Source organism: Caenorhabditis elegans, chromosome II (genome assembly GCF_000002985.6).
Source record: "Caenorhabditis elegans chromosome II".
Lineage (NCBI taxonomy): Eukaryota > Metazoa > Nematoda > Chromadorea > Rhabditida > Rhabditidae > Caenorhabditis > Caenorhabditis elegans.
Genome location: NC_003280.10, coordinates 2764811 through 2787320, shown reverse-complemented (window position 1 = coordinate 2787320; position 22510 = coordinate 2764811). Strand labels below are relative to the sequence as shown.

Genomic DNA, 22510 nt, shown 5'->3' with positions numbered 1-22510 from the left:
CAAATTGCGTACCCGAATGCTCACATCTTACGCGCAACTCTCTCAGGGCTTATAAGTGACAATGGAGCATGCTCGAGAAAAATCCCGCAAAAGACGGAATAGAGACAATTCTTTTTTAGAAAAAAATGAGAAAAATTTGGAACTTTTTGTGTGCGTGTATGTGTATGTGGGTGTCCATCACATCCCCAGGGGAGCAATCGCAGCTCGCCGAGCCGCCGAGCTCGCCTTTTCATAACTTTACATTCTTGGAAACACGCGTGGCTATTCTGGATTGTTATCTCGTGTTATTTTCGCAAGATTTTGCCCTTAGAGTAGGGCTATAATGGCGTTTTACTTTGCTCTTTTGAATGTCTCGAAAAAGGACAATAATTCGGATCGGCAGGCTTCATCGTCTTCCCATAGACGGCATCGGAGGCATTCGATAGCTTCCGTGGAGTCTCCACTACTGGATTATAGGCTTTTACCGCGGTGAGTTTGGGGAGGAAAGTGCGCTCCGTTGAGAATCGGTGGGTCTCGCCGCGAAACTTTTGAATCAGCTTTAAAATTATGCCATTAAAAAACAATCTCCCATGATCATTTCTAGGTCTCGCCACGGAAATTCCAATTTGTCCCAGAAAAACTGAAAATTTCAAAACGTGCCACGTAGTGCCAGGCTGTCCCATTACGGTTTGATCTACAAAAAATTCGGGAATTTTTTTCCCAAAAAATGTGACGATGCGACATCAATTGAAAACTCTGCTGCTCTTCTCCCGCATTTTTTGTAGATCAACGTAGATTAATCGAAAATGAGAAACTCTGACACCACGTGAAGTGCACAAACTCATTGCAAACGCGCTCTATTGATAGATCACGGGTCTCGCCGCGAAAATACCCCTACAAAGTGGAAATTCCAACTGTGACAACCGCTCTATTCGCTCTATTGATAATTTCCACAAATTTAGTGGTTTCTTCTGAACAAGTCACTACTTTTTACATCAAGTCCAGGGGAAACCACCAAAAACTGGTGGAAAATGGCAGAAACTCCATTTCAAACGCGCTCTATAGAACAAGGCTCACCGGTGGGTGCACCGTACTCTTCTGGAGTATACGCGCTCCATTGAGAATAACAAACCTTTTCCAGACCACAACTGCTCTCCGATGACGTAGTGATCACCAATGAGCTGGCTCATCACGTGGAAGCCTCCTCCTCCTCGGCTCACAATCTCCAGCCCCACGCCTCTCCGCATCGGCTCTCGGAGAGAAGAAGCCGTGGAAGTGCTCGAGCGTCGAAGTGGGTTCAGGAGAATGCTCACAACCATCAACCACCTCCTCAGCAGCTCCCCACATCAAGCTCTCGGAGCCAGATCCCTGTCCCATGCGATCCTCCGCCACTGAGTCGGAGCAAGAGAATGGCCTTTGGGGAGCAGCAGCAGCAGCAGGAGTCTAGTAAAAAGCCTGAGAGAAGAGCTGGAAGAATGAAAAACTCCGAGGAAGAAAGAGCTCGAAAGGAGCCTGATGGGAAGGAGGATGGGAAGCGGGTGAGGAAGAAGAGCCAACGGGGTGGAGGACTGAGAGGTGGAGCTGCTGGACGGGGTTCTGGAGCTGGAGCTGGAGCCAAAGAAGGTCAGATGGACGGAGGAGCTGGAAAAGCGGAAGAAGGAGGGCACAAGAAGGAAGAGCCGAGGTGAGGAAGCTTAAAAATGGTCCCATTTCGCTTTGATCTCCGAGAAATGCGGGAGATGAGATGCAGACTTTTCAACTGATTACGCGTGGTTAAGACTGTACTGACGTCACAACTTTTCTGGGGGAAAAATTCCCGCATTTTTTTGTAGATCAAACCGCAATGAGACAGCCTGACGCCACGTTTTAAGCCAAAAAATCTTGCATGAAAGGCAATTTTTAGAGCTTTATGTTGCAAAAATTAGAAGATTCCCGTAAGTTTTAAAGAAAAATTAGCAATTTTGAGCAGTTTTTGCACGAAATCTCTTCAAAAAGAAAGTCGATCTGTAGTATTTCGGAGTGAAATTCAAATTTTCAGTGAAAAAAAAAACGGCATTTTTGGAGCTTTGACTGGATTTTATTAGAAATTTCATTCGAAAACCCCAGATTTTCATCAAATTTCTGATATTTTGTCATATTTTAAGCTAAAAATTGCTCATATTTCGGCAAAATCGGCGATTTGCCGGAAATTTTCATTCCGGCAAGTTGCCGAAAAATAGGGATTTGCCGGAAACTTTCACTCCGGCAATTTGCCGATTTGCCGAAAATATTTATTCCGCGACAAATTGGCGGTTTTCCGGAAATTTTTATTCCGGCAATTTTAATACCGCGGCGACATGCCGATTTGCCGATTTGTCGGAAGGTTTTATTTTCGGAAAATTGCCAAAAGTTTCATTTCCGGCAACGTGCCGATTTGCCGATTTTCCGGAAGTTTCAATACCGGAAATTTGCCGATTTGCCAATATGCCGGAAATTTTCATTCCGGCAAAAAATATACCTAATAAATTATTATTCCAGAAAAAAGGAGCCAACTCGATTTCTGAAGCGTGGAGTCAAAAGCCAACTTTCCAACTCCTCCTCAGCTGAGCAATGCGGCAAACCTCCGGATCCCACCATGAAAAATATACGTGAACTTCTGCAGCCCCCGCCGAAGCTGGCCCCGTTGACAGTGGCAACGTCTAGCTCTAGTACAAACTTGATTTCCTCCACAAACTCCAAGTATTCCTCGCCTCCAGTATCATTTTCCAATGGGAAGAAGCAGCAGCGGAAAGGTATAACACCCCCACTCCCCAGGCTACTCAGACTTTACACTTACAATTAGAAAATTATTTCCAGACCATCAATTCCGCTCCCCAGCAGCGTTTCAAATAATGGCTGGGAGCAGTGCAACCGACGAGAGCGGTCGTTCGAGCAGTCAAATGAGCAATGAGAGTACCACACCAAGGAGAGATGACAGTCCGGCTTCATCGTGTGATATCAAGGAGCAAGAGGTGACAATGAAGCTCTCCGCCGTGTCAATGTCCTCGAGGACCAGTGAGCCAAAGCTGAAGAAAGTGACGTTCGAGAGCTCACCATATGTTATATCGAACTCTTTTTTAGGTGAGTTCCTAAACTACAATTTTTTAGTAAAAATATTCACGCTAGGCATTTGGCTTAAGCTTCTTGCCTAACTATAAGTTTTGGCCAAAAAATAATAACATGGATCAGAAGTTGGCTAAACTTGGGGCTTCTACTGAAGTTTTTTAAACGAAACAACAAAAGTTCGGGCCAAAGCTTGGCAAGAGTTGGATGAAGCCTGAATCCAAGTTTGGCCAACTTCTGATCCAAGCTAATACTTTCTGGGCTAAACTTGGGCAAGAAGAAGCTAGAGAGCTAGATCCAAATGCCGAGCAGCTGGCTAGCTCAAATTAACACTACTGATAGATAGTTCCTATAGACCCTAGACACGTTTTACGGAATTCTGGCTTCCCCATAAATCGAAATGGCAGAGTTTGCCGAACTAGGCCATTTTGGGTCGGGGAGATTTTGTGTAGATTTACGACGCGTTGCGTGTCGCGTCGCGGCTCGTTTTTGGTTGTTAAACTGATTTATTTGTCCGTGTGGAGTACACGAAACTTTTCCACGCGTTGCGGACAGCAGGCGATTGTAAATGGAGCGCGAAAATTCAATGAGGAAGGCCAGAACCCCCGTGACGTTTTCCTTCAGGAGATGGAGCGGGCAAAGTGCTGGTAGTCCGCCGTGGCAGCGGAACAGCAATCCGACGGGTCGGCCCGGTTGGGGCGAGTGGATGGAATCAGCCGGCCAGGAAAGGGGACGAAGTGTCTGGCGACGACTGGTGGACTCCGTGTGGAAAAGACGACGAGGAGGAAGCAATCAATGATAATCAGCTAAACAAGCATCTGGAGAAGGGCGCTGAGAAGAGGTGAGTTCTCGTAATATTCTTGAGCTTTCTATCAAAATGTAAATTTATATTCCAGATCCATTCTCCGCCGTGGCCTAATCCGTCGGCGGAGCACCTCCGACAAGACTAGGCTTTTGGCTTATCGGAATACCGGGTTCCTGACATCTTCCCAGGAGAGAAAGTCGGGTAGGTTTTTTGGTGTTGGAAACCTGAAAATAGGATTATTTTTGCAGAATCTACGCCTACATCAAGAATGACCGTCTCAGTGGATCGTCCAACAAAGTATAAATAAATTATTTTCTGTTGGATTTTGACTGGGTTCTCTGTTGTTTTCAATAAAAATTGGAATCTCAATTTGGTCAAAACTATTTTTATTCGCTATAATAATCGAAAAATCCTTTTTGTGCTCAAGCATTGGTGGTAGAGACTGAAACATATATGTACATATATTTTAAGGAGAAATTCTTTTAGGACTCACATTGAACTCCCTCATTCCAGCAGCAGACACTTCCCTTGGTGAGAGAAGTTCCTTCTGGGCAGGATCCCTTGATAGCAAGTCCAACATCTTTATCTTTCTGGCAGGTTGCGGTGGATGGGTCTGGAATCTAACATTTTCAAATTTACAATGAATCGTAGATGTACTACCATAAACATCCTTAGCTTTACAACAAACATCTCCTACAACTACTTGACGGTGTGGGCAACTTTTGCCAACTACTGGACCAACAGCTGATTTGCAGACGGAAGTGGGTAGTACTGAATGGTTGAGAATTGATTTTCAGACTGATAAGGTTAAAGGTGGAGTAGTGCCAGTGGGGAAGTCGTTAAAAACCACTCCTTTGTACCCAAAATGACCGAATATCAATATAAAACTTTTCAAAAAATTTTTGAAAATTTTTTATTTACTATCAAAAAGTGGCAATTACCCAGTTTTTGCCACTCATAATTTTGGAAATCGACCGAAAAAATTTTGTTTTCTCTACATTTTTTATGTTTTAATTTTGTTTAAATTATTTGTATTAAAACATTGTAGGGGTCGAAACATGCGACATTTCTTTAAATTTCTTCAAAAGCGCGTATTTTTTCAATATTTTGGCAATTTGCCAAGACTTTGACAGGAGATTATAAAAATTTAAACTTTTTTGGAGTGTTTTATCATGATATTTGGTTGTTTTGGATCATTATAAGTGCATTTAGACAAAATCCCCACTGGCGCTACTCCACCTTTAAGAAACTCACTCTGAACCCCCTCATTCTCGCAGCAAAAGCCTCCCTTCGTCAAAGAAGTTCCCCTTGGGCATGATCCATCGGCTAGTGCAAATCCTACATCTTTATCTTCCTGACAAGTTGCAGTGGAGGGGTCTGAAATAGAGTCTCATCCGAGAGCCGTAATGCCCCGTGCCCTACCGTATACATACTTGACTTTACAACAAACGTTTCCGACAACTACTTGACCGGCTGAGCAGGTTCCAGAAACAACCGGACCAACTGCGTGCTTGCAACTTTTGGCGGGAAGTTCTGCAACTTTCAGGTAGCCTAGTTAGATGACCGAACCTACCGTAGACATCTTCCTCCAGACAGCAATAGTTCATAATATGAACTTGTCCAGCAGGGCAGGCGTCCAAAATTGCCGGTCCAGTTGGCGACTTGCAGGCGGAAGAGGAAGCAGTGACATCTAAAAGAGTTGGGCTTAGTCTTAGTTGGAAGATCATAACTCACCAACAGCCACCGCCGCAAAGAAGACGATAGTCAGGAGGACGGTTCTAGACATTCTGCTCTGAGGGGTGCCGGTTTATTGATGCTCCTCTTTTAAACCATATTTTGGTATTATTTTGAATTTTCAATTTGTTCGGGTAGCTAGCTGCTGTGCAAACTAAAACTGTGCCAGAGCACAAAATGCCCACAGTTGAAATATGGTAATGAATAGAAATAGGGGAAGGCTGCAAATCGATCTTTTGGTCTTTGTTAAAAAGGTTTTTATGTGTTTTATTTAAAATGTAAAAATAGAACCGAAAAACCAATTCAAATCCTCCAAATTTGTAATAGGCCCTTGAGTCTTGAGAGTTTTAAAAAAGAAAATTGAAAGTTACGGTAAAAAATGGTACTTTATACAATCCGTATTTAAAAATTAGCTTAAGCATCTAAATAGTAGTTTTTTATTAATTATTAAATTAAGTTAAAAATTAAAAATTATTAAAAATTTTTAGAATTCGGCCGTAACCGCAAAACTGCAATTTTGTAGTAAGACCGTGAAGCCCAAACTGCCTTCAGCTTCATTTTCAGCAGGCAATCAAACTAAGACTACTGATAGTTAGTCTTTTCAGACCCTAACATGTTTTCCTTCAGGAGAGAGTGCTGGTAGTCCGCCGTGGCAGCGGAACAGCAATCCGACGGGCCTGGGGCGAGTGGGTGGAATCAGCCGGCCAGGAAAGGGGACGAAGTGTCTGGCGACGATTGGTGGACTCCGTGTGGAAAAGACGACGAGGAGGAAGCAATCAATGATAATCAGCTGAACAAGCATCTGGAGAAGGGTGCTGACTATGAGAAGAGGTGATTTTTCAGGAAATTCGAGGCTTTTCTGAATGAAACTTTCAAATTAATTATTCACTGAAATAGTTTATTCTGGTAATCGCAAAAAAACATTAAAATTAAAAATGAATTCCTTCGTTCCAGCAGCAGACACTTCCCTTGGTAAGAGAAGTTCCTGCTGGACAGGCTCCGTCGACGGCAGCTGGTCCAACATCTTCATTTTTCTGGCAGGTAGCGGTAGAGGGATCTGGAAATTTATATTTTTAAAATTTTTTCGATTTTTCCTGGAAAGCTTCCCTACCGTACACATCCTTAGCTTCACAACAATCGCTTCCTACAACTACTTGACCCGGTGGGCAGCTTCCGAAAACTGCTGGACCAGCAGAGGACTTGCAGGCGGAAAGAACTGAAACCAAAGGAACGTGAAATAAATTCACAACTCTCCTAGTTAACCAAATCACACCTTGAATTCCGTCGAAATAGCAGCAGACGGCTTCCTTTGTTGTGGGAGAGGTACCTTCCGGGCAGGTTAAGCCGGTGCCATACGGTCCAGCTTCGTAACCCCTCTGACAAGTAGCGGTGGATGGGTCTGGAAATCATTCTCTCCAAAAGTTTCAATCTTAACTAACCTACCGTACACATCTTTAGCTTCACAACAATAATTTCCGATGAGTACTTGTCCGGATGGGCAGATTCCAAGAATTGCTGGACTAGCAGAGGACTTGCAGGCGGAAGCGGGGGCGTCTAGAATTGAGAAAAGGTATAGGTTAGGACTAAGACTGAAAAATTTCTCAGTCAGATAATAAACCTCACCTTGAATCCCTTCGTTCCAGCAGCAGACACTTCCCTTGGTAATAGAGGCCCCTTGAGGACAGGATCCTCCAGCGCCCGCCGGCCCGACAGATTTACCTTCCTGACAAGTCGCGGTGGATGAATCTGAAACAGGGATTCCCTGGAAGCTGGAATGTCAAGTGCCCTACCGTATACATCCTGAGCTTCGCAACAAATATCTCCTACGACAACTTGCCCGTCCGAGCAGTATCCCATTATAGCCGGACCAAATGCGTTTTTGCAGCTCTCAGCGGGAAGCTCTAAATAATTTTTCAATAGAAATGTTGTAATCTCAAAACCGATCCTACTGTAGACATCATCCTCCCAACAGCAGTAGTCCTGAATGACAACCTGGCCAGCAGCACAGGCACCTCCAATAGCAGGCCCAGTTGGAGATTTGCAGGTGGAAGCTGAGGAGGTTGCTCCTGAATAAGGCTTCATCCTGATTTTCACAAAAAGTTGAAGAACAATGCTCACCTGGAGCCACTGCTGAACAGAAGAAGATAGTCAGAAAGGTTCGGGACATTCTCGAAATTTAGGAGTTTTGGCTTATCCTGCTGGCATTTTAAACCATTTTTGAATTATTTTGAATTTAAAGTAGTTTGTTTAAAGGTGTGCAAACTCAAAACTGTTGATTTATGGTAATAAAGAGAGGGGAGATTTGAATATAAAACTTTTAGTTATATAATAAAATAGTTCAGCATTCAAAAATTAAATTATTTATTCAAAATAAGCTGCCAAACCAAAGTCTAATAATTCGGCATTTTTCCGCAAACAGCCAACTTGGGGAGGTACGTCCTATATAGACCGCAGCTGGAAACTTTTAATTTTTATTTGAATTGCCAAAGTTTTTACAATCTTACATACTCTGCAGTTCTCAGACTTCCATTGCTCCTACTACTCTGGTTTACCGGAACCATTAACATAACGCATGCCTGCTTTCGTGAGACCCAATTTGGCTGCCCGATATCCCATTTGTATCCGAGTTTTAAGTTGAGCGTGGTGTCACTGTACTTGACTTGCTGGAAGTCTCAAACGTCTGACGAGAACATCGGTAGGGACTTACACCTGCCACATCTTTCACTCCATCAACCCACACACCCCAGCCCAGTCGCACATTTGATGGGAATACGAACAATGTCTCGCGCATGTTTTGCTTCATTATTTGATAAGCTCGGTCTGAAACTAGTTCACTGGAAACTTAACAAAAACGGCGGCTTAAGGGGGCTTACCCGTCGCGTAAGCTCTCTCCTCATTGCTCTCCAGCCCACTTATTCTACCATCGATGAACTCCGATCCATCCCATCTGCAAGCAACATAACTGAAACTTTGATCAAACTGTAGCAAGTATCCGTCACGTTCCCTTCGATTGATGCCTAGCTGGAATATATGTATCAGAAGGTTTCGAGAACTAACATAAATTACCGTGAGACACCAATAAGTATTGTAACGTGGGAAAAGCTTCCACCCAACTTTACAGGTGGGAAATTTCACAGTAGAAGCTGGGCAGGAGGTGATAGGTTGGCTCAGGTTGGTGTTTGGCACGGATCTCTGAAAAGAAAAGGACATAAACTACGTACGTAGAAGTTCAACGGCAACATATGTACCTTCCACGTAATGTAACTAGTATTCGAATTGCCTGGTGTAATTTCTGCAACAGCTCCATATTCACAATTGAAGCACGGACCTTTTTTAGTTATCCAGTATGCTATCTTATACAAATAGGGTTACATATATGTAGTTAAAAAGTAATATCCTACCTGACACCTCATATCCTTCCCACACTGTACAATTTTGAGTTCCAATAGCTGAAACCAGCTGACAACTAGTTTTTGTGCGCACAGTTCCACGGAGCAGAGTCATTTGGATGTCTGATAGGGAGTTACGCACAATAAGCTTTATAGAGAGAATAAAACAGTACAGCAGCTTGTGCATGTTGAGGCTGGCAAAGTGAATATCCTCTCAAAAAGCTCACCAATAAAAACTAAGAAACATTAAAAAGTACGCCTGGTAAAAAGCATTAAGCCAGATTCTTTCTTCATTTCCATGGAAATAGGAATTCTTTACTTTACGATAATTTGTAGATATTTCACCAAATGTAGGATCTGTAAAATGGAATAGTTCAATTAACTTTTGATCCAGCTCTTCCAATATGTTCAATCATTTGACAAAGTCCACCAGGTTCTTAGTTTTTCAGCTCGTTCTTAACAGTTTTCACAATCTAGAATTTTAACCAGAATATATTTCAGATAATGCCATTAAGAATTTTATTGACTATTGTTAACAAATACTTTCCAAGCTATCCAATTGTAAGCAATAAATGTGAAAAGACCAGTAGCCTGAGCTGAGCCAATTTCAATAAATAGGCTTCTTTCCGCAAACGACCAGTTTGTTGTAAACAATATATACTCCGCCGCAGCTGAAAACAAAAACAACGGTTCCTTCCTAATTTAAAATATAGTGCATACTTAGAGTTTACGAGAGTTCCATTAATTTCTAAAGTTCGATCGGTCGTTACAACCAGCTGAATGCATGGTCGAGATGGTAAGTAATCCCAAAGTGGATAGTTTTTGGCCCACCTGTATCCACGTTTCAAGTTGAGTGTGGTATCCGTGTACTTGATTTTCTAAAGCTAAACATTAGCTGCTCAACGGACGAAAGAACATACTTTCCCAACATCTAACATCCCGTCAATCCATACACCCCAAAAACGCGCTACACTCCCTGATGGTGTTTTGTTCATGTTATGTGTTATTTGGAACGCCTGACCACACACCCCAGCCCAGTCGCTCACTTGATGGGAATTCGAACAATGTCTCGTTCATGTTCTGTAGCATTATTTGATAAGCTCGGTCTGAAACTTGTACATTGAAAATTTTACAAGATCAAGGGACTTAAGGAGCCTTACCCGACGCGTAAGCTCTCTCCTCATCGCTCTCCAGCCCACTTAATATACCATCTATGAACTTCGATCCATCCCATCTGCAAGCAACATAACTGGAAATTTGATCAAACTGTAATAAGTATCCGTCACGTTCCTTTCGATTGATGCCTAGCTGGAATATGGGTTGTGAGAAGGTTTCAAAAACTGAAATGATCTACCGTTAGACACAAATAAGTATCGTAGCGTGGGAACAGCTTCCACCCAACTTCACAGGTTGGAAGTGTCACTGTGGAAGCTGGGCATGAAGTGATAGGCTGGCTCAGGTCGGTGTTAGGCACGGATCTCTGTAAATGAGCATTGTTTAACATGGCCAGAAGTCTATGACCATGACTATAAGGTATCATAATCGCGGACTATCGAACTGCTTAGCTTGCTTACCTTACCTTGCGAACTTGGTAAGTGGCTAAACTTTTGCTACAATCAGTCTCTTGTAGGTTCTATGTTACAGATAAGCAGGAGCGGCAAAACTTAAGCTTTTTGGCATCCTTCAGGCCGCTACCGCTTTACCTGTTGAGCCAGTCAAAGCTTAGTAGAGCGCAACTACGAATCGTTTCACCGTTTCAGGTTGAGGCAACCAACACCTATCCTGCCTCTTACCTCCCAACCCCATCAAATCAAGCTTCTGAACGGTGCGCTACAGATTTTGACCGGTTTGGGGTTTCGACATAGACATACCTTCCAAGCTATCAAGCCACCGGAGCTCCCTCTTGCAATCTCTCTAACAGCTCCATACTCACATAGCAAACACGAACTTTCCAGTGCGCTATCTATCACAAATAACTTTACACATACATACAGTGCCGGCCAATATTCTATTCGTTTTCGGGTTTTCGGAAATTTGCTTGAGTTGTTCAAACACGTCTAACTCAAAAACTATAACAGTTTGCAAAATATTTTCAACTAACAAAATGTTGCTGCTAACTTTTTCTGCATTCACAATATTGTCAAAATCCCATCACTTTGTCACGAAAAAAGTTATAGCAGCTGACATCCGGCGGGACTGTATTTTGACTAAAATTGCTAAGTGACTCACAACTCTGAAACTAGCCGTTTTCATAAAACAAAGTTTAATAAGAAAATAATTATTACAAATTTTTCTACATTTTGCAATTTGTTGTTCTGTCACAAACTGACCAGGAAAAACTACAGAAGGTTGAACATGATGCTCAAATTTCTAAATTTTAAGTCATGCTAAATTGCTTTAAATAACAATTTTTGTAACGAAAACCCGCATAATAAACGTTTGCAACATGTTTAAATTGTTTTTTAACTCAGAATCTGATCCGAAAAAAATATTGATTGCATTATGAAAATTTTTTGTTAAATCTGACTTTCGTTATGCACGTTTAATCTTCTGTATAATTTTTCCTGGGGACTTTGTGACAGAACAACAAATTGCGAAATGTAGAAAAATTTGTAATAATTATTTTCTTATTAAACTTTGTTTTATGAAAACGGCTTTCAGAGTTGTGGGTCACTTAGCAGTTTTAGTCAAAATACAGTCCCGCCGGATGTCAGTTGCTATAACTTTTTTCGTGACAAAGTGATGGGATTTTGGCAATATTAAGAATGTAGAAAAAGTTAGCAGCCACATTTTGTTAGTTGAAAATATTTTGCAAACTGTTATAGTTTTTAAGTTATACGTGTTTGAACAACTCAAGCAAATCACAGTAAAAACAAAAACGAATAGAATATTGGCCGACACTGTATATAAAGTCTCAAAATCATGTCCTACCTGACACCGCCTATCCTTCCCGCATAGCCATGCACATGCTATCGTACCATTCGTCTCTGTCTTCACACATTCAGTCCTGTTGCTCAGAGAACCTGGGAACAGTGTCATATGGATCTGCTCCGTGCCGGATAAGGGAGGTTGCAGGCAGAATATGAGGAAATGTAACATTTTGCAAATTGGTTCAAAGAATAATAGCCAGACGTATCTGCAAAAGACTGCAGCTCCATGGATACGTCAAGGAAGTGATGTCATGCATAGAAAGGTGGTCTCATTGAACCTTATTACTTTATTCCGCCTTTCTTGTACACTCAAACCGGTCAATAAATAATAAGCGACGCGCTATCTGTATTCCAGGTGGCCCCTCTTCCCGCTGTGCTCATTTGTGCCTCCTGCTCAAATGGCTGCCTGTTTTCCCCTTCTTCGTCTCTCTAGCAAAGACCTGCGCAATGTTTTACAAAATATGGGGATTCTTAATTTGTAAGTCATTCTGTTGTCAAGCCAAGTAATGTAATGAAACCTTCCGAAATTGCAGATTCTCCTTCTCACTGTGCTCCACCAAGGCTCACGTGAAGCTTCTGAACAGCACCATCCAAAGCATCGAGCTTCATCTTTCCACTGGAATTGGCATTGCAGTCTGGTCTCCTACCCAAGACCGAATCGAATTAGTTTTCGAGAAGGATCAATGTGAGCTCGCGAAAGTAGTCATGTATAATGCTTTAGGCCACTTAAAAACTAGAAGTTTCTGGGAGAAGACTGGATTTGGCCTACGGGATTGGATCGAGCACGTCATGGAAATCTTCAATCACTCGGCCATTGACATGTTTCGCATAGTAGGTTCCCGCCACGCCGAATCATATCTGAAAAGGATACATAAAACTACAGATGGCCTGGAAGTAGGTACCATGGAATTCGTGTACTGGACGGAAGAAAGAGTGCACTTCATGAGAAGAACCTTCCAGCCTACAGATGTATCACTCACATTTCCTGATGAAGAGAATTTCACGCCAAAGTCTACACAGAGGATTCTCCTGGAAAACCAGCACTTCTTGATGTATCGCTGGGCGGATTCGGAGCCACGTTTCACTTTGAACGATCTCCTAGCGATCAACTGCTCCCAACTCTTTATACCAGAGTCCACATTAACCGCCAAGGACCTAAACATATTTCTCAAGCACTGGATCATCGGATTCATTGGAAATCTCAATATGGTTCAATTGAAGAAGCATGACGGGAGAATGTGGAGTTTGGAAGCCGTGCTGAACGATATTGATTACACAATATCAGCCGAATTGGCCGAAGATATACAGACAGTAGTAATCCCACGATACAGACTGTCAGAATTGTTTCTGACCTACACGACACCTCCGAATATGGGCTCTATTTTGACGATCTATCGATGTGGTTGAAAAGGTGTTTTTTTTTTCATTTTGTTGTTCAATTTTTAAAAAATAATTCTGTGAATAAAATTTTCAATTTCTTCTTGTTGTAATTTTTTTCTAGTTCTGCACAGATATTTGTTCGGAGAAAAAGTTTTGCTCCAGAGAAGAAGTAGACGCAATTCTCGACGCAGCGCTAAATTCATGGTTTTTCTTATTGTTTTTTGAATTAATAAAATAAACTCTAGAACTATAAACGATTTGCATACAACTATTATACCCTTCAACAAACATCTTCCCACAATAAGTAGATCAAAATGGATCGATAAAAAATCCTAAACGCGACGCGCTGTCCATATGCCATCTTAAATTGAGCACTCCTTTTGTGCTCATTAACGTCTCCTTCTGCAGTGATGGCTACCCGTTTCCCTCTTCTTCTTTTTTGTCTCCCTGAAAAGAATTTGCGCATTGTTCTAGAACAAATGAGATTCCTTGATTTGTAAGTTAAAATTTTTTTTTGTTGTGGATAATCAGAAGCTTTTATTTCAGGCTTGCCTTCTCTTTGTGCTCCAAAATCACCAAGGCTCATACGACGCAGCTAAAGCGTAACATCAAATACATCGCACTTGATGCTTCTAGTGGAGTTTCAATTAGGCTCCAATTACCAGATCGAGAACAAATAAACTTAGATGTTAAAACAGACAGATTCGATAGATGTAACTTGAACTTTTGGGAAATTGCCAATGTGACTTATAGGCAACCAACAAGAGGCTACCAACAAGCACGCTACGAACAAGAATTCTGCTGGAAGAAAAATGGGTTCGGTCTTCGAGATTGGATTGATCACACCATGGAAATATTCAATTTACCGGTTATTGACCAATTTTACTTAAGTGGAACCGTGCTCAGTCTGGCTGATACAAGGCAGATAGGCGAAGCTTTAAATGGATTAAAAGTGACAAGCATGGATTTCTGGTGTTACACGGAAGATCGAGTTTATAACATCAGAAGAAACTTGGAGACTGTTGGCTTAATTTTCGCACACCCCGACTCAGAGCATTTCTCCAAACTGTCTACTCAAAAGATTCTTTCGGAAAACCAGACAAGCGTGCTTCATCGTTCGCCGGATTTTGCATTAATGGCTGAAATGAGATATTTCGTCGACGAGGCTTCGTATGCCTGTATTACTTTGAACGATCTCTTAGTGAGCAACTGCACCAAACTCATCATAACGGATTCTACATTAAAATCGGAAGAATTGAACATTTTTCTTAAGCACTGGATCAATGGATCTATACAGACATGCGAATTCTTGAAACTAGAGACGTCTGTCCGAACCCAGTGGAATATGGAGACCGTGTTGAAAGGCGTTGCGCATAAAACCGCATCAAAAGTGAAGGATGGTGCACCAGGAGCGAGAGACATGTTTATAATCCCACGGATCGATCTGCCAAATTTATCCTTGACGTATATCCCATATGATGGCAGGTACTCCGTTTTGACAATTGATGCTCGCTGCGGTTGAAATGATTTTTTTTAAATGTAATCCTTTGTTTTTTTTTGTAATTACTTCTTAAATCATTATTAAAATTTGAGTTGTCGAAGTTTTCCATTCTCTTTGAATTAATAAAATACACAACAACTACCCTTCAACAAACATCTTCCCACAATGAATAGATCAAAATGAATCGATAAAACATCCTAAACGCGACGCGCTGTCCATATGCCATTTTGAATTGAGCACTGGTATCCTTTCTGTGCTCATCTATGTCTCCTTCTGCAGTGATGGCTGCCCGTTTTCCTCTCCTTCTTCGTCTCCCTGAAAAGAATTTGCGCATTGTTCTAGAACAAATGGGATTCCTTGATTTGTAAGTCTTAATTTATTGTAGATAATCAGACATTTTTATTCCAGGCTTGCCTTCTCTTTGTGCTCCAAAATCACGAAGGCTCATACGACGCAGCTTAAGCGTAAAATCGATAACCTCAAACTTCATGCTTCTATTGTAGTTAATATTAGTTTCCGATTAACAAATCAAGAAGAAATAAGATTAGATGTTAAAACAGACAGATTCGATAGATGGAACTTGAACTTTTGTGAAATTGCCAATGTGACTTATACAGTAGGCTACCAACAACAATTCTGCTGGAAGAAAAAAGGATTCGGTCTTCGAGATTGGATTAATCACATCATGGAAACGTTCAATTATCCGGTCATTGATAGGCTTCGTTTACATGGATACATGTTCCCTCTGGCTAATTCAAGACAGATAAGCAAAGTTTTAAATGGTTTGAAAGTGAAAAACATGGATTTCTGGAACTACACAGAAGATGGAGTATTTAACATCAGAAGCAACTTAGAGATTGTTGCCTTAACTCTCGCATTCCCCGACTCAGAGCATTTCTCTGAATTGTCTACTCGAAGGATTCTTTCGGAAAACCAGACAAACATGATTCATCATTCGATGCCATTTATGGCAGAAATGGGAGTCGACCGGGTTTTGTATTCATGTATTACTGTGAACGACCTCTTAGTGAACAACTGCACACAACTCACCATATCAAGGTCTATATTAACTTCCAAGGACATGAACATTTTTCTTAAGCACTGGATCAATGGATCCATCAAGACACTAGAATTCTTGGAACTGCAGACGTATGTCCAAACCCAGTGGAATATGAAGATCTTGTTGAAAGACATTGATCATAAAATCCCGTGTAGGGTGGAGAATGGAGTGCCACGAGGAGCTAAAATGTTTAGAATTCCACGGATCGATTCGTCAAACCTTTTCATGACTTATATCGTACATGATGACCGTAAATATGTTTTGAAAATTGATGCTCGTTGCGGTTGAAATGATAATCTATTGGCATAACTATTTTTTAAATTATGAATAAGCATTTGCTGTTTTCTCCAACTTGTTTGAATCAATAAAGATTTAATTTATGGCAGTCTTGAATATTTACAACAACAAATATTCCTTACACCGATTCATCATGGTTTTTTTAAATAGCAAGTATTGATTGAGTTGACCGTTTTCCTTCCCAAGAGTCAGAGCCACCATCTGATTATCGATCAAAAATAACATCTGTTCAATGTTCCTTTTCTTTATTTGTGCTCAATTGTGTCTCCTGCAGTCATGGCCACTAGTTTCCCAGTCCTTTGTCTCCCCAACAAGAATATTCGAGACGTTCTTCAAAATATGTCAACGTGCAATTTGTGAGTTTTTGGGAGGAAGGTTTCTTAAATTTGGAGCAGTCTTGCCAGTCTATAGACAATTCTAAATTCATTCCTGCAAAAATTATATAATTTCAGAATAGCATTCTCATTATGCTCGAAAGCAACAAAGTCTCATGTAATGCACCTGAAGAATGATATTCAACAAATTAGTATCAAAGCATTTTTATCAATTGATATTAATATTTTGTCACACAATCAAGAAGTAACTTCGTTGGTTTTCTTCAAGAAAGACTATGGTCGATGGAATTTTGAGAGTTGCGAATCAGTAACCGCCACAGAAACTTTGACACCGTTGGAGCCCGAGTCTGACAGAGTATGGGTGAAAAGAGGATTCAAACTTCGGGATTGGATCGATCATGTTATGGAAATATTCAATTGCTCGAGGATTCACGAAATTTACATTTCCAGAATAGGTCATGAAGAGCACTATATAAGTTTGAGCAATGCAGTGAAGGAACTAAAAACTGAGACAATTTTTTTTAGTTTTTGCTCGGATACTGTTGTCCAGAGTGTAGTCGCCAATGTCCAAAGCAATGATATATCCTTTAATTTATCATTCAACATTGAACCGTCCATGCAAAAGCATAAAGTACTTACTCGACACTTCGAACGTGTTTCATTTTCCAAAGATGATACTAGAGAAGCTCTCACGTTAAATGATTTATTGATCACCAACGTCTCCCAACTAAATATTTCCGCTCATCATCTGTCTTTCGAAGAGTTGAACATTTTCATCAGGCACTTGATTAGTGGATCGAATCGGAGGCTCAAAATTGTCGGCATTGTTTGTGCTGAAGCGACCAGGAACATGCAAATTTTGTTGAAAGGAATTTCTCACTCGGTGTACTCGGCGGAGCTAAAAATTGTGGCTCGAAACGAAAACGACTACCAACTTGGTGATACTATCTATGTATACCAAAATTGTGGAAGAAGGTTGGCGATGCAGACGTACTTATTTGAAGGAGTTGAGAAAATTGTAATGCGAGTTTATTGACTTTATTGTATAACTGTGTTGGTCTGTGTAATACCTTTTTATTTTCTACAATTTTCTACAACTCTCCAACCCTGCAAAACTTTTTTGCCACTTCTTTTGTTCGGGCTATTATTCATGATTTTTTGTTTCCTCATTTTTTTTGTTTTTTTTTTCTAACTTCTAAATTTTATGTAACTTTTTCCTCTCTTTTTCCCCCTAAGCCTAAGCCTAAGCCTAGGCCTAGGCCTAAGCCCAAGCTTTTCTACTTGCATCGAATACACTAATAAATGTTAAAACTATTGAAAAACAGATGACTCAGGTTCAATTAAAAAATGTGATAATAAATATTAATATTTTTCTTTTAAATGTGACCTATCACTTTTGAACGTTTTAAGAGTTTTAGCTTTACTCAACTAAATTTAAACTACCGGAAAACTCTTTAAAAATCTCTATTTTTGTTTAAATTATAAAGTGTTTAGGCAAATTTCACCCAGGGAACATGTGTCACATGTTTTTTGCTCTCCCTCTCATCCCCCACTGCTTAAAGATCTTCTCGGAGGATGCGCCACCTGTCGTCAATTTGTTGTGATGTTTGAAGACAGAGAAATCAGAAACAGATAGATAGACATTTCGTTTTGATATAAAAATACATTTTGATTTGTGTTTCCGAATTTTTAATCGAATTTATATTCCAGCCATGCTAAAACCAACTTTAACATTTTACTTAACACTTCTGTACACCCTGAGCCCGGTGAGCTCTCAAAACTCCACTGAGCCGTGCGACTCGGACAAGTGTCTCCTGATGGTCGCAGAGCTTGGGCCGATTATCAGCAAGCATGAGCACGTGAAGCCCAAAGCCGAGACTCTGAAAAAGATGAATGATTTGTGTACAGATATTAAGGTTAGGCTTAGATATCGGATTTTCCAGAAATTTCAATAATTTCTCATATATTCCAGACGTGTTTTAAAGCAGCGACGTGTAAAAAAGGAGCCCATACCTATGAAAGTATGAGGGATGCCTGTGATGGGCTCGAGTTGATGACCGGAAATGTGCAGCCTTGCATGACAAAGTTCTATTTAGCAGTGTATAATGAGAAGTACAATTGCACAGGAGAACGGGATTATTTGACTGTGAGTCTGGAGCTTTTTATTTCAAATGTGCACTCAAAAAAAATTAAAATAATTCCAGGACGACCTCCCAGCTCGCCGCGTATCCTACACATCAGGCCGGTTCTGCTTCTTCCAGGTCATTGGCAAGGAATGCTCCGAGGAGACTGTAGCCATCCTGAGCTCCAACTTCAACTATGACAACCTGATTAATGTGCTCACAACTGTGCCGGGAGGCTTTCAGGACAACTGCAATAGACTGCACCATGCGTTCAATAAACTTCAGTGTGAAGCTCTGGAAAGTGGTATTGTGGCGAAGGAGCGGGAGATCAACTGGGTAGACGTACAGTCGAATGACACGAATTTGGTGGAGTTTCTGCAGCTTTTTGAGGATGCAGAGGCAAGATTTTAGCGTTGATTGTGGTATACACCATTGAAAATTTCCGGAAAATCGGCAAATTCCGCAACTTGATAATTTGCCGAATTTGCCGGAAAAAACGGAAAAATTTCGGGAAGTGGGCAAATTGGCGCAATTGAAATTTCCGGCAAATCGACAAATTGGCAAATTATTGAAAATTTCCGGCAAAACGGCAAATTGCTTAAATTGAACATTTCTGGCAACCCGGAAAATCGTTGGAATTGAAGATTTCCGGCAAATCGGCAAATTGCTCGAATTTTCGGCAAGTCGGCAAATCGGCAGTTTGCTGGAATTGAAACTTTCCGGCAAATCGCAAAACCAGCAAATTGCCGAAAATGAAAATTTCTGGCAAACCGACAAACTGCCGGAATTGAAATTTCCGGCAAATCGGCAAATTGCCGGAATTAAAAATTGGGCTAATCGGCAAATCGGCAAATTGACAAGCTGACAATTTGTCGAAAATACAATTTTCTGGCAAGTCGGCAAACCTGTAAATGGTCGGAATTGAACATTTCCTGCAAATCGGCAAATCGGCAACTTGCTGGATTATAAAATTTCCGGCAAATCGGCAAATTGGCAAAATATTGAAAATTTCCGGCAAATCGGCATATTGCTGAAATTGAAAATGCCGCTAATCCCTGATATACGTAAACTATAAGCTATCAGCTAAATTTTCAAATTTTCCAAAATCCGTTCTCATTCCAGAAATGCATCTCAAAATCATGCTCCTACAACGACCTGGAACGCCTGATCTTCCAGAGCAAAAAGGACTGGTTTGAGCTCTACAGCACCGAGTTTTTCATCTGCAAACGGAAGATGATGCTCGACAAGCCGACCGCAAAAAAGTTCCCCTGCATCGGGGACCATAACATTGCGGGCTCGAAAAAAGAAGAAACATGTGAGCGGCACACAAAGCTGAAAGAATGCACGAGGACTGTTATGGAAGCTTCGTGTGGGAAGAAGGCTGTTGAGAATTATGAGAAAACCGCCGAGACAATTAAGAAACATTTTGGGTGTTGATGAATAAAAGGTTTATAGTCAAAAGTATTGAAAAAAGTCTCATTCAATAGTAATCACAGTAGAACAACGTATACTATCCAATTTCCAGTCCAAATGCATCATTGTTTCGTCATTTTGGGTGAACTTGATGCGTTTTTCAAGTTTATGGTTATTGCCGGGGTTTTTATTCCAGATTGAATAAGAAATCCCTTTCATCGAATCCTCCACCTTCCAGATTCCTTCATTAGTTCGATGAAGCTCGACTGTTTCCAGCTGTCGATTAGGTTGAGCTATATATAGCCTAATGAAAATGTTTAATTCCTGGGAAGACAATTTACAAGGGAATAGGCATAGTTTGGAGCAGTTCATGAGGAGTACATCGTCCAGCTGTAAATTTTTTCCGCGACCAGGAAGCTCATATGAAACTGAACCCAAATTGAGACAGTGAATTTTATGATTTGGCATTAGATGTCTTTCTGGGAATAGAGAAAAATAGGTGATTTTCTTGTGTTGATCATTGTTGATGCAATTCTCCAGCATAGTCTTTGGGACGGTTACTGAATCGCAAGACTGCAAGTCCCAATTGAACACGGACATGTTTTGTAGAACATCTTGAATGGTTTTGTTAGGAAGACGAAGAATAGGGAAACTGCCAGTCATGACAGTAGGAGACACGAATGAGCACAAAAAAGGAGCTGTAGACAGATGTTGTTTCGATCGATACGGTGTATTCTTAGTAGACAATGACGACTGCTGAAATAGTCCGAGTCCCCCACCCCCGAAACATAATTACAGATGGACCACATTGATGACAAAGACTCGCCTGGCCTCTAATATACCCGTCAGGGGTGTGCGGTAAATTTGCCAAATTTGTCGTTTGCCGAGCTCGGCAAATTTGCCGATATTGCCGAGTACGGCCAATTTCAAAAAAATGTGCCGCACCCATCAAAAATTTAACAATACAATTTTGACCAACAGTATTGATTTTGTCCCCAAAAATTCAATGAAATGACACAAAATTGAGTTCTTTCGATGTTAAAGCAGACACACTACACGGAACTTATTCGGAAATATGATGTGTCTTAAGAATTCAATAGTTTTGGTGCTCCAAAAGACGGCAAAAAATATCACATTTTTGGGGGTTGGTAAGAACGGCAAATTTTGATATTCGGTGCACACCCCTGGTCCCCGTGATCCATTGGTTTTCGGATGATGACTGGCCCGCTGACTCGGAACAGAACAAGAAAAACGTTTTTATTTAACAATTATTTCAAACAATATCATTTCATACAATAGCAATCTCAATTGACCCATCATGTTGAGTCCACTTCCAGGTTAAAGAAATTCTTCTTTCATCGTCTTGATTTATCATGCAACAATCTCCACTTTGATAATTGTCGTCTTGAGACACAAGTTTGCTATTTCGATAGCGTGAATGAGGGATACCGTTCATCAAAACTTTCACGTCGTCCCAAGCTGGTCCTTGAGGAATTTTCAGAAACTGAGCACCTATCAGTGTTTGATTCAATCCAGTCTTCAGATGTTTGAGGAATATATTCAAATCTTCGAACGCCAATTGAGAACTTCTAATTCTTAGGTGGGTGCTGTTCATGATTAAAAGATCGTTCAAATTAAAATTATGCTCCGGAAAGCTTGCAGAAAATGAAAAAAAGTTTCGAACAAGTATTTCATGATTCAGCGAGGACGAATTCGAAATGAGCTTCTTGTTGAATGATATACCTTTGTGTTGAATACTACATATCACGTTTTGCACAATTTCGTCTGTCCAATTTTTGAGAAAAATTTTTCTTGCCGTCAGTCCTTTCATTGCTTCGCATACACGTTTCAAGTTCTGTATGCCCATTACGCCATTTATATGAACTTCGAATATTTTTGAATGATTGAATATTTCCATAATATGATCAATACAATCACGCAGTCCAAATCCTTTTATCTCCCTTACACTTTCCGTTCCGAAGAAATTTGTGTCGAATTCGGTGGCGATTATAGAACCGCAAGATTGCACGTTCCACAGGTCAAAGTTGTACTTGTAAAAACTCAAATAAGTCATTACACTGTTGGATGAGAATATATGTATTTTAAGTGGGTGGTCGACAGTAATATTGATTTTCCGAATTTTATGCCTGAGAGGCGTCACGCAAGACTTTGTTGCTTTGGAGCATAACGAGAAGGTTAATCTGAAAATTGTAATGCCAACGGGTATAAATATTAGAAAACATACTGATTGTAAAATGACAGATTTTCAACAACATTCCTAATTATCTTGTTAGGGAGGCGAAGAATCGGGAAACTGGTAGCCATGGCTGCAAGAGACACAAATGAGCACAAAAAAGGTGCTGTAGGCAGATGTTGTTTCGATCGATAGTTATAAGGCGTACTCGTAGTAGACAATGACAAGTGCTAAAAGATCCCGAGACCCAAGGACCACATTGATGACCAAGACTCGTCTAACCCCCTAG

The 22510-nt window shown here is 40.8% G+C and overlaps 11 protein-coding genes and 1 pseudogene across 13 annotated transcripts; 6 read left to right on the top strand and 6 right to left on the bottom strand.

The window, feature by feature from the left end:
* Positions 1–239: 239 nt before the first annotated feature.
* F08D12.12 (RING-type domain-containing protein) lies at positions 240–4234 on the top strand. Its single transcript, NM_061964.7, has 7 exons — positions 240–468; positions 1121–1663; positions 2497–2750; positions 2815–3078; positions 3685–3901; positions 3957–4066; positions 4114–4234. The coding sequence occupies exons 1-7, from the start codon at positions 323–325 to the stop codon at positions 4170–4172; spliced, it is 1593 nt and encodes a 530-aa protein (NP_494365.4). The 5' UTR covers positions 240–322; the 3' UTR covers positions 4173–4234.
* A 3-nt stretch (positions 4235–4237) lies between these two features.
* On the bottom strand, positions 4238–5693 carry F08D12.2 (CC domain-containing protein). The gene is made up of 7 exons (NM_061963.9): positions 5600–5693; positions 5439–5555; positions 5288–5398; positions 5120–5242; positions 4526–4636; positions 4359–4478; positions 4238–4307 (listed from the first exon to the last, which is right to left on the bottom strand). The coding sequence occupies exons 1-7, from the start codon at positions 5649–5651 to the stop codon at positions 4288–4290; spliced, it is 654 nt and encodes a 217-aa protein (NP_494364.3). The 5' UTR covers positions 5652–5693; the 3' UTR covers positions 4238–4287.
* A 789-nt stretch (positions 5694–6482) lies between these two features.
* F08D12.3 (CC domain-containing protein) lies at positions 6483–7768 on the bottom strand. Its single transcript, NM_061962.6, has 8 exons — positions 7718–7768; positions 7549–7665; positions 7390–7500; positions 7223–7345; positions 7043–7153; positions 6873–6998; positions 6711–6815; positions 6483–6656 (listed from the first exon to the last, which is right to left on the bottom strand). Exons 1-8 carry the CDS (start codon positions 7764–7766, stop codon positions 6529–6531), a joined length of 870 nt encoding a protein of 289 aa, NP_494363.1. The 5' UTR covers positions 7767–7768; the 3' UTR covers positions 6483–6528.
* Positions 7769–8038: 270 nt separating this feature from the next.
* Positions 8039–9175, bottom strand: F08D12.4 (CW domain-containing protein; the record flags this gene model as incomplete). Its single annotated transcript, NM_001306599.1, has 7 exons — positions 8039–8053; positions 8104–8262; positions 8307–8419; positions 8473–8620; positions 8666–8791; positions 8848–8891; positions 9001–9175. The coding sequence occupies 7 exons, from the start codon at positions 9173–9175 to the stop codon at positions 8039–8041; spliced, it is 780 nt and encodes a 259-aa protein (NP_001293528.1).
* Positions 9176–9505: 330 nt separating this feature from the next.
* Positions 9506–12087, bottom strand: F08D12.5 (annotated as a pseudogene). Of its 2 annotated transcripts, one of them has the most exons (7): positions 11920–12087; positions 10860–10951; positions 10343–10468; positions 10149–10296; positions 9909–10094; positions 9709–9866; positions 9506–9659 (listed from the first exon to the last, which is right to left on the bottom strand). In that variant, coding segments are annotated over exons 1-7 (1032 nt in total). The 2 variants fall into 2 exon arrangements; another variant differs by lacking the exon at positions 10860–10951.
* Positions 12088–12316: 229 nt separating this feature from the next.
* fbxb-111 (F-box associated domain-containing protein) lies at positions 12317–13395 on the top strand (the record flags this gene model as incomplete). The annotated part of the gene is made up of 2 exons (NM_061959.7): positions 12317–12396; positions 12452–13395. 2 exons carry the CDS (start codon positions 12317–12319, stop codon positions 13323–13325), a joined length of 954 nt encoding a protein of 317 aa, NP_494360.1. The 3' UTR covers positions 13326–13395.
* Positions 13396–13686: 291 nt separating this feature from the next.
* sdz-9 (F-box domain-containing protein) lies at positions 13687–14952 on the top strand. The gene is made up of 2 exons (NM_061958.6): positions 13687–13794; positions 13845–14952. The coding sequence occupies exons 1-2, from the start codon at positions 13709–13711 to the stop codon at positions 14818–14820; spliced, it is 1062 nt and encodes a 353-aa protein (NP_494359.1). The 5' UTR covers positions 13687–13708; the 3' UTR covers positions 14821–14952.
* A 102-nt stretch (positions 14953–15054) lies between these two features.
* Positions 15055–16241, top strand: sdz-10 (F-box domain-containing protein). Its single transcript, NM_061957.5, has 2 exons — positions 15055–15163; positions 15208–16241. The coding sequence occupies exons 1-2, from the start codon at positions 15081–15083 to the stop codon at positions 16145–16147; spliced, it is 1023 nt and encodes a 340-aa protein (NP_494358.1). The 5' UTR covers positions 15055–15080; the 3' UTR covers positions 16148–16241.
* Positions 16242–16432: 191 nt separating this feature from the next.
* fbxb-105 (F-box domain-containing protein) lies at positions 16433–17812 on the top strand (the record flags this gene model as incomplete). Its single annotated transcript, NM_061956.4, has 2 exons — positions 16433–16512; positions 16609–17812. The coding sequence occupies 2 exons, from the start codon at positions 16433–16435 to the stop codon at positions 17525–17527; spliced, it is 999 nt and encodes a 332-aa protein (NP_494357.1). The 3' UTR covers positions 17528–17812.
* A 387-nt stretch (positions 17813–18199) lies between these two features.
* Positions 18200–20071, top strand: F08D12.7 (T20D4.11-like domain-containing protein). Its single transcript, NM_061955.3, has 4 exons — positions 18200–18407; positions 18464–18637; positions 18696–19013; positions 19737–20071. Exons 1-4 carry the CDS (start codon positions 18204–18206, stop codon positions 20049–20051), a joined length of 1011 nt encoding a protein of 336 aa, NP_494356.1. The 5' UTR covers positions 18200–18203; the 3' UTR covers positions 20052–20071.
* A 19-nt stretch (positions 20072–20090) lies between these two features.
* Positions 20091–20690, bottom strand: F08D12.15 (F-box associated domain-containing protein; the record flags this gene model as incomplete). Its single annotated transcript, NM_001377736.1, has 1 exon — positions 20091–20690. One exon carries the CDS (start codon positions 20688–20690, stop codon positions 20091–20093), a length of 600 nt encoding a protein of 199 aa, NP_001364532.1.
* Positions 20691–21274: 584 nt separating this feature from the next.
* On the bottom strand, positions 21275–22357 carry fbxb-108 (F-box domain-containing protein). Its single transcript, NM_001377735.1, has 2 exons — positions 22273–22357; positions 21275–22228 (listed from the first exon to the last, which is right to left on the bottom strand). Exons 1-2 carry the CDS (start codon positions 22350–22352, stop codon positions 21316–21318), a joined length of 993 nt encoding a protein of 330 aa, NP_001364749.1. The 5' UTR covers positions 22353–22357; the 3' UTR covers positions 21275–21315.
* Between the last annotated feature and the right edge of the window lie 153 nt (positions 22358–22510).

Bases quoted from the DNA above. Each gene is read 5' to 3' on its own strand.
- F08D12.2 (NM_061963.9), bottom strand. From the start codon at position 5,651: ATGTCTAGAACCGTCCTCCTGACTATCGTCTTCTTTGCGGCGGTGGCT. The intron at 5,243-5,287 runs GTAGGGCACGGG...ACTCTATTTCAG, and splicing joins TAAAGTCAAGTATGTATACG to ACCCCTCCACTGCAACTTGT. The intron at 4,479-4,525 runs GTAGTACATCTA...GTTAGATTCCAG, and splicing joins TAAAGCTAAGGATGTTTATG to ACCCATCCACCGCAACCTGC.
- sdz-9 (NM_061958.6), top strand. From the start codon at position 13,709: ATGGCTACCCGTTTCCCTCTTCTTCTTTTTTGTCTCCCTGAAAAGAAT. The intron at 13,795-13,844 runs GTAAGTTAAAAT...CTTTTATTTCAG, and splicing joins CAAATGAGATTCCTTGATTT to GCTTGCCTTCTCTTTGTGCT.
- F08D12.3 (NM_061962.6), bottom strand. From the start codon at position 7,766: ATGTCCCGAACCTTTCTGACTATCTTCTTCTGTTCAGCAGTGGCTCCA. The intron at 7,154-7,222 runs GTGAGGTTTATT...TCTCAATTCTAG, and splicing joins CTGGAACGAAGGGATTCAAG to ACGCCCCCGCTTCCGCCTGC. The intron at 6,816-6,872 runs GTGTGATTTGGT...CTTTGGTTTCAG, and splicing joins CTATTTCGACGGAATTCAAG to TTCTTTCCGCCTGCAAGTCC.
- F08D12.7 (NM_061955.3), top strand. From the start codon at position 18,204: ATGCTAAAACCAACTTTAACATTTTACTTAACACTTCTGTACACCCTG. The intron at 18,638-18,695 runs GTGAGTCTGGAG...AAATAATTCCAG, and splicing joins GAGAACGGGATTATTTGACT to GACGACCTCCCAGCTCGCCG. The intron at 19,014-19,736 runs GCAAGATTTTAG...TTCTCATTCCAG, and splicing joins AGCTTTTTGAGGATGCAGAG to AAATGCATCTCAAAATCATG.
- sdz-10 (NM_061957.5), top strand. From the start codon at position 15,081: ATGGCTGCCCGTTTTCCTCTCCTTCTTCGTCTCCCTGAAAAGAATTTG. The intron at 15,164-15,207 runs GTAAGTCTTAAT...TTTTTATTCCAG, and splicing joins CAAATGGGATTCCTTGATTT to GCTTGCCTTCTCTTTGTGCT.
- fbxb-108 (NM_001377735.1), bottom strand. From the start codon at position 22,352: ATGGCTACCAGTTTCCCGATTCTTCGCCTCCCTAACAAGATAATTAGG. The intron at 22,229-22,272 runs GTATGTTTTCTA...TACAATTTTCAG, and splicing joins AATCTGTCATTTTACAATCA to ATTAACCTTCTCGTTATGCT.
- F08D12.12 (NM_061964.7), top strand. From the start codon at position 323: ATGGCGTTTTACTTTGCTCTTTTGAATGTCTCGAAAAAGGACAATAAT. The intron at 3,079-3,684 runs GTGAGTTCCTAA...GTTTTCCTTCAG, and splicing joins TATATCGAACTCTTTTTTAG to GAGATGGAGCGGGCAAAGTG. The intron at 4,067-4,113 runs GTAGGTTTTTTG...TTATTTTTGCAG, and splicing joins TTCCCAGGAGAGAAAGTCGG to AATCTACGCCTACATCAAGA.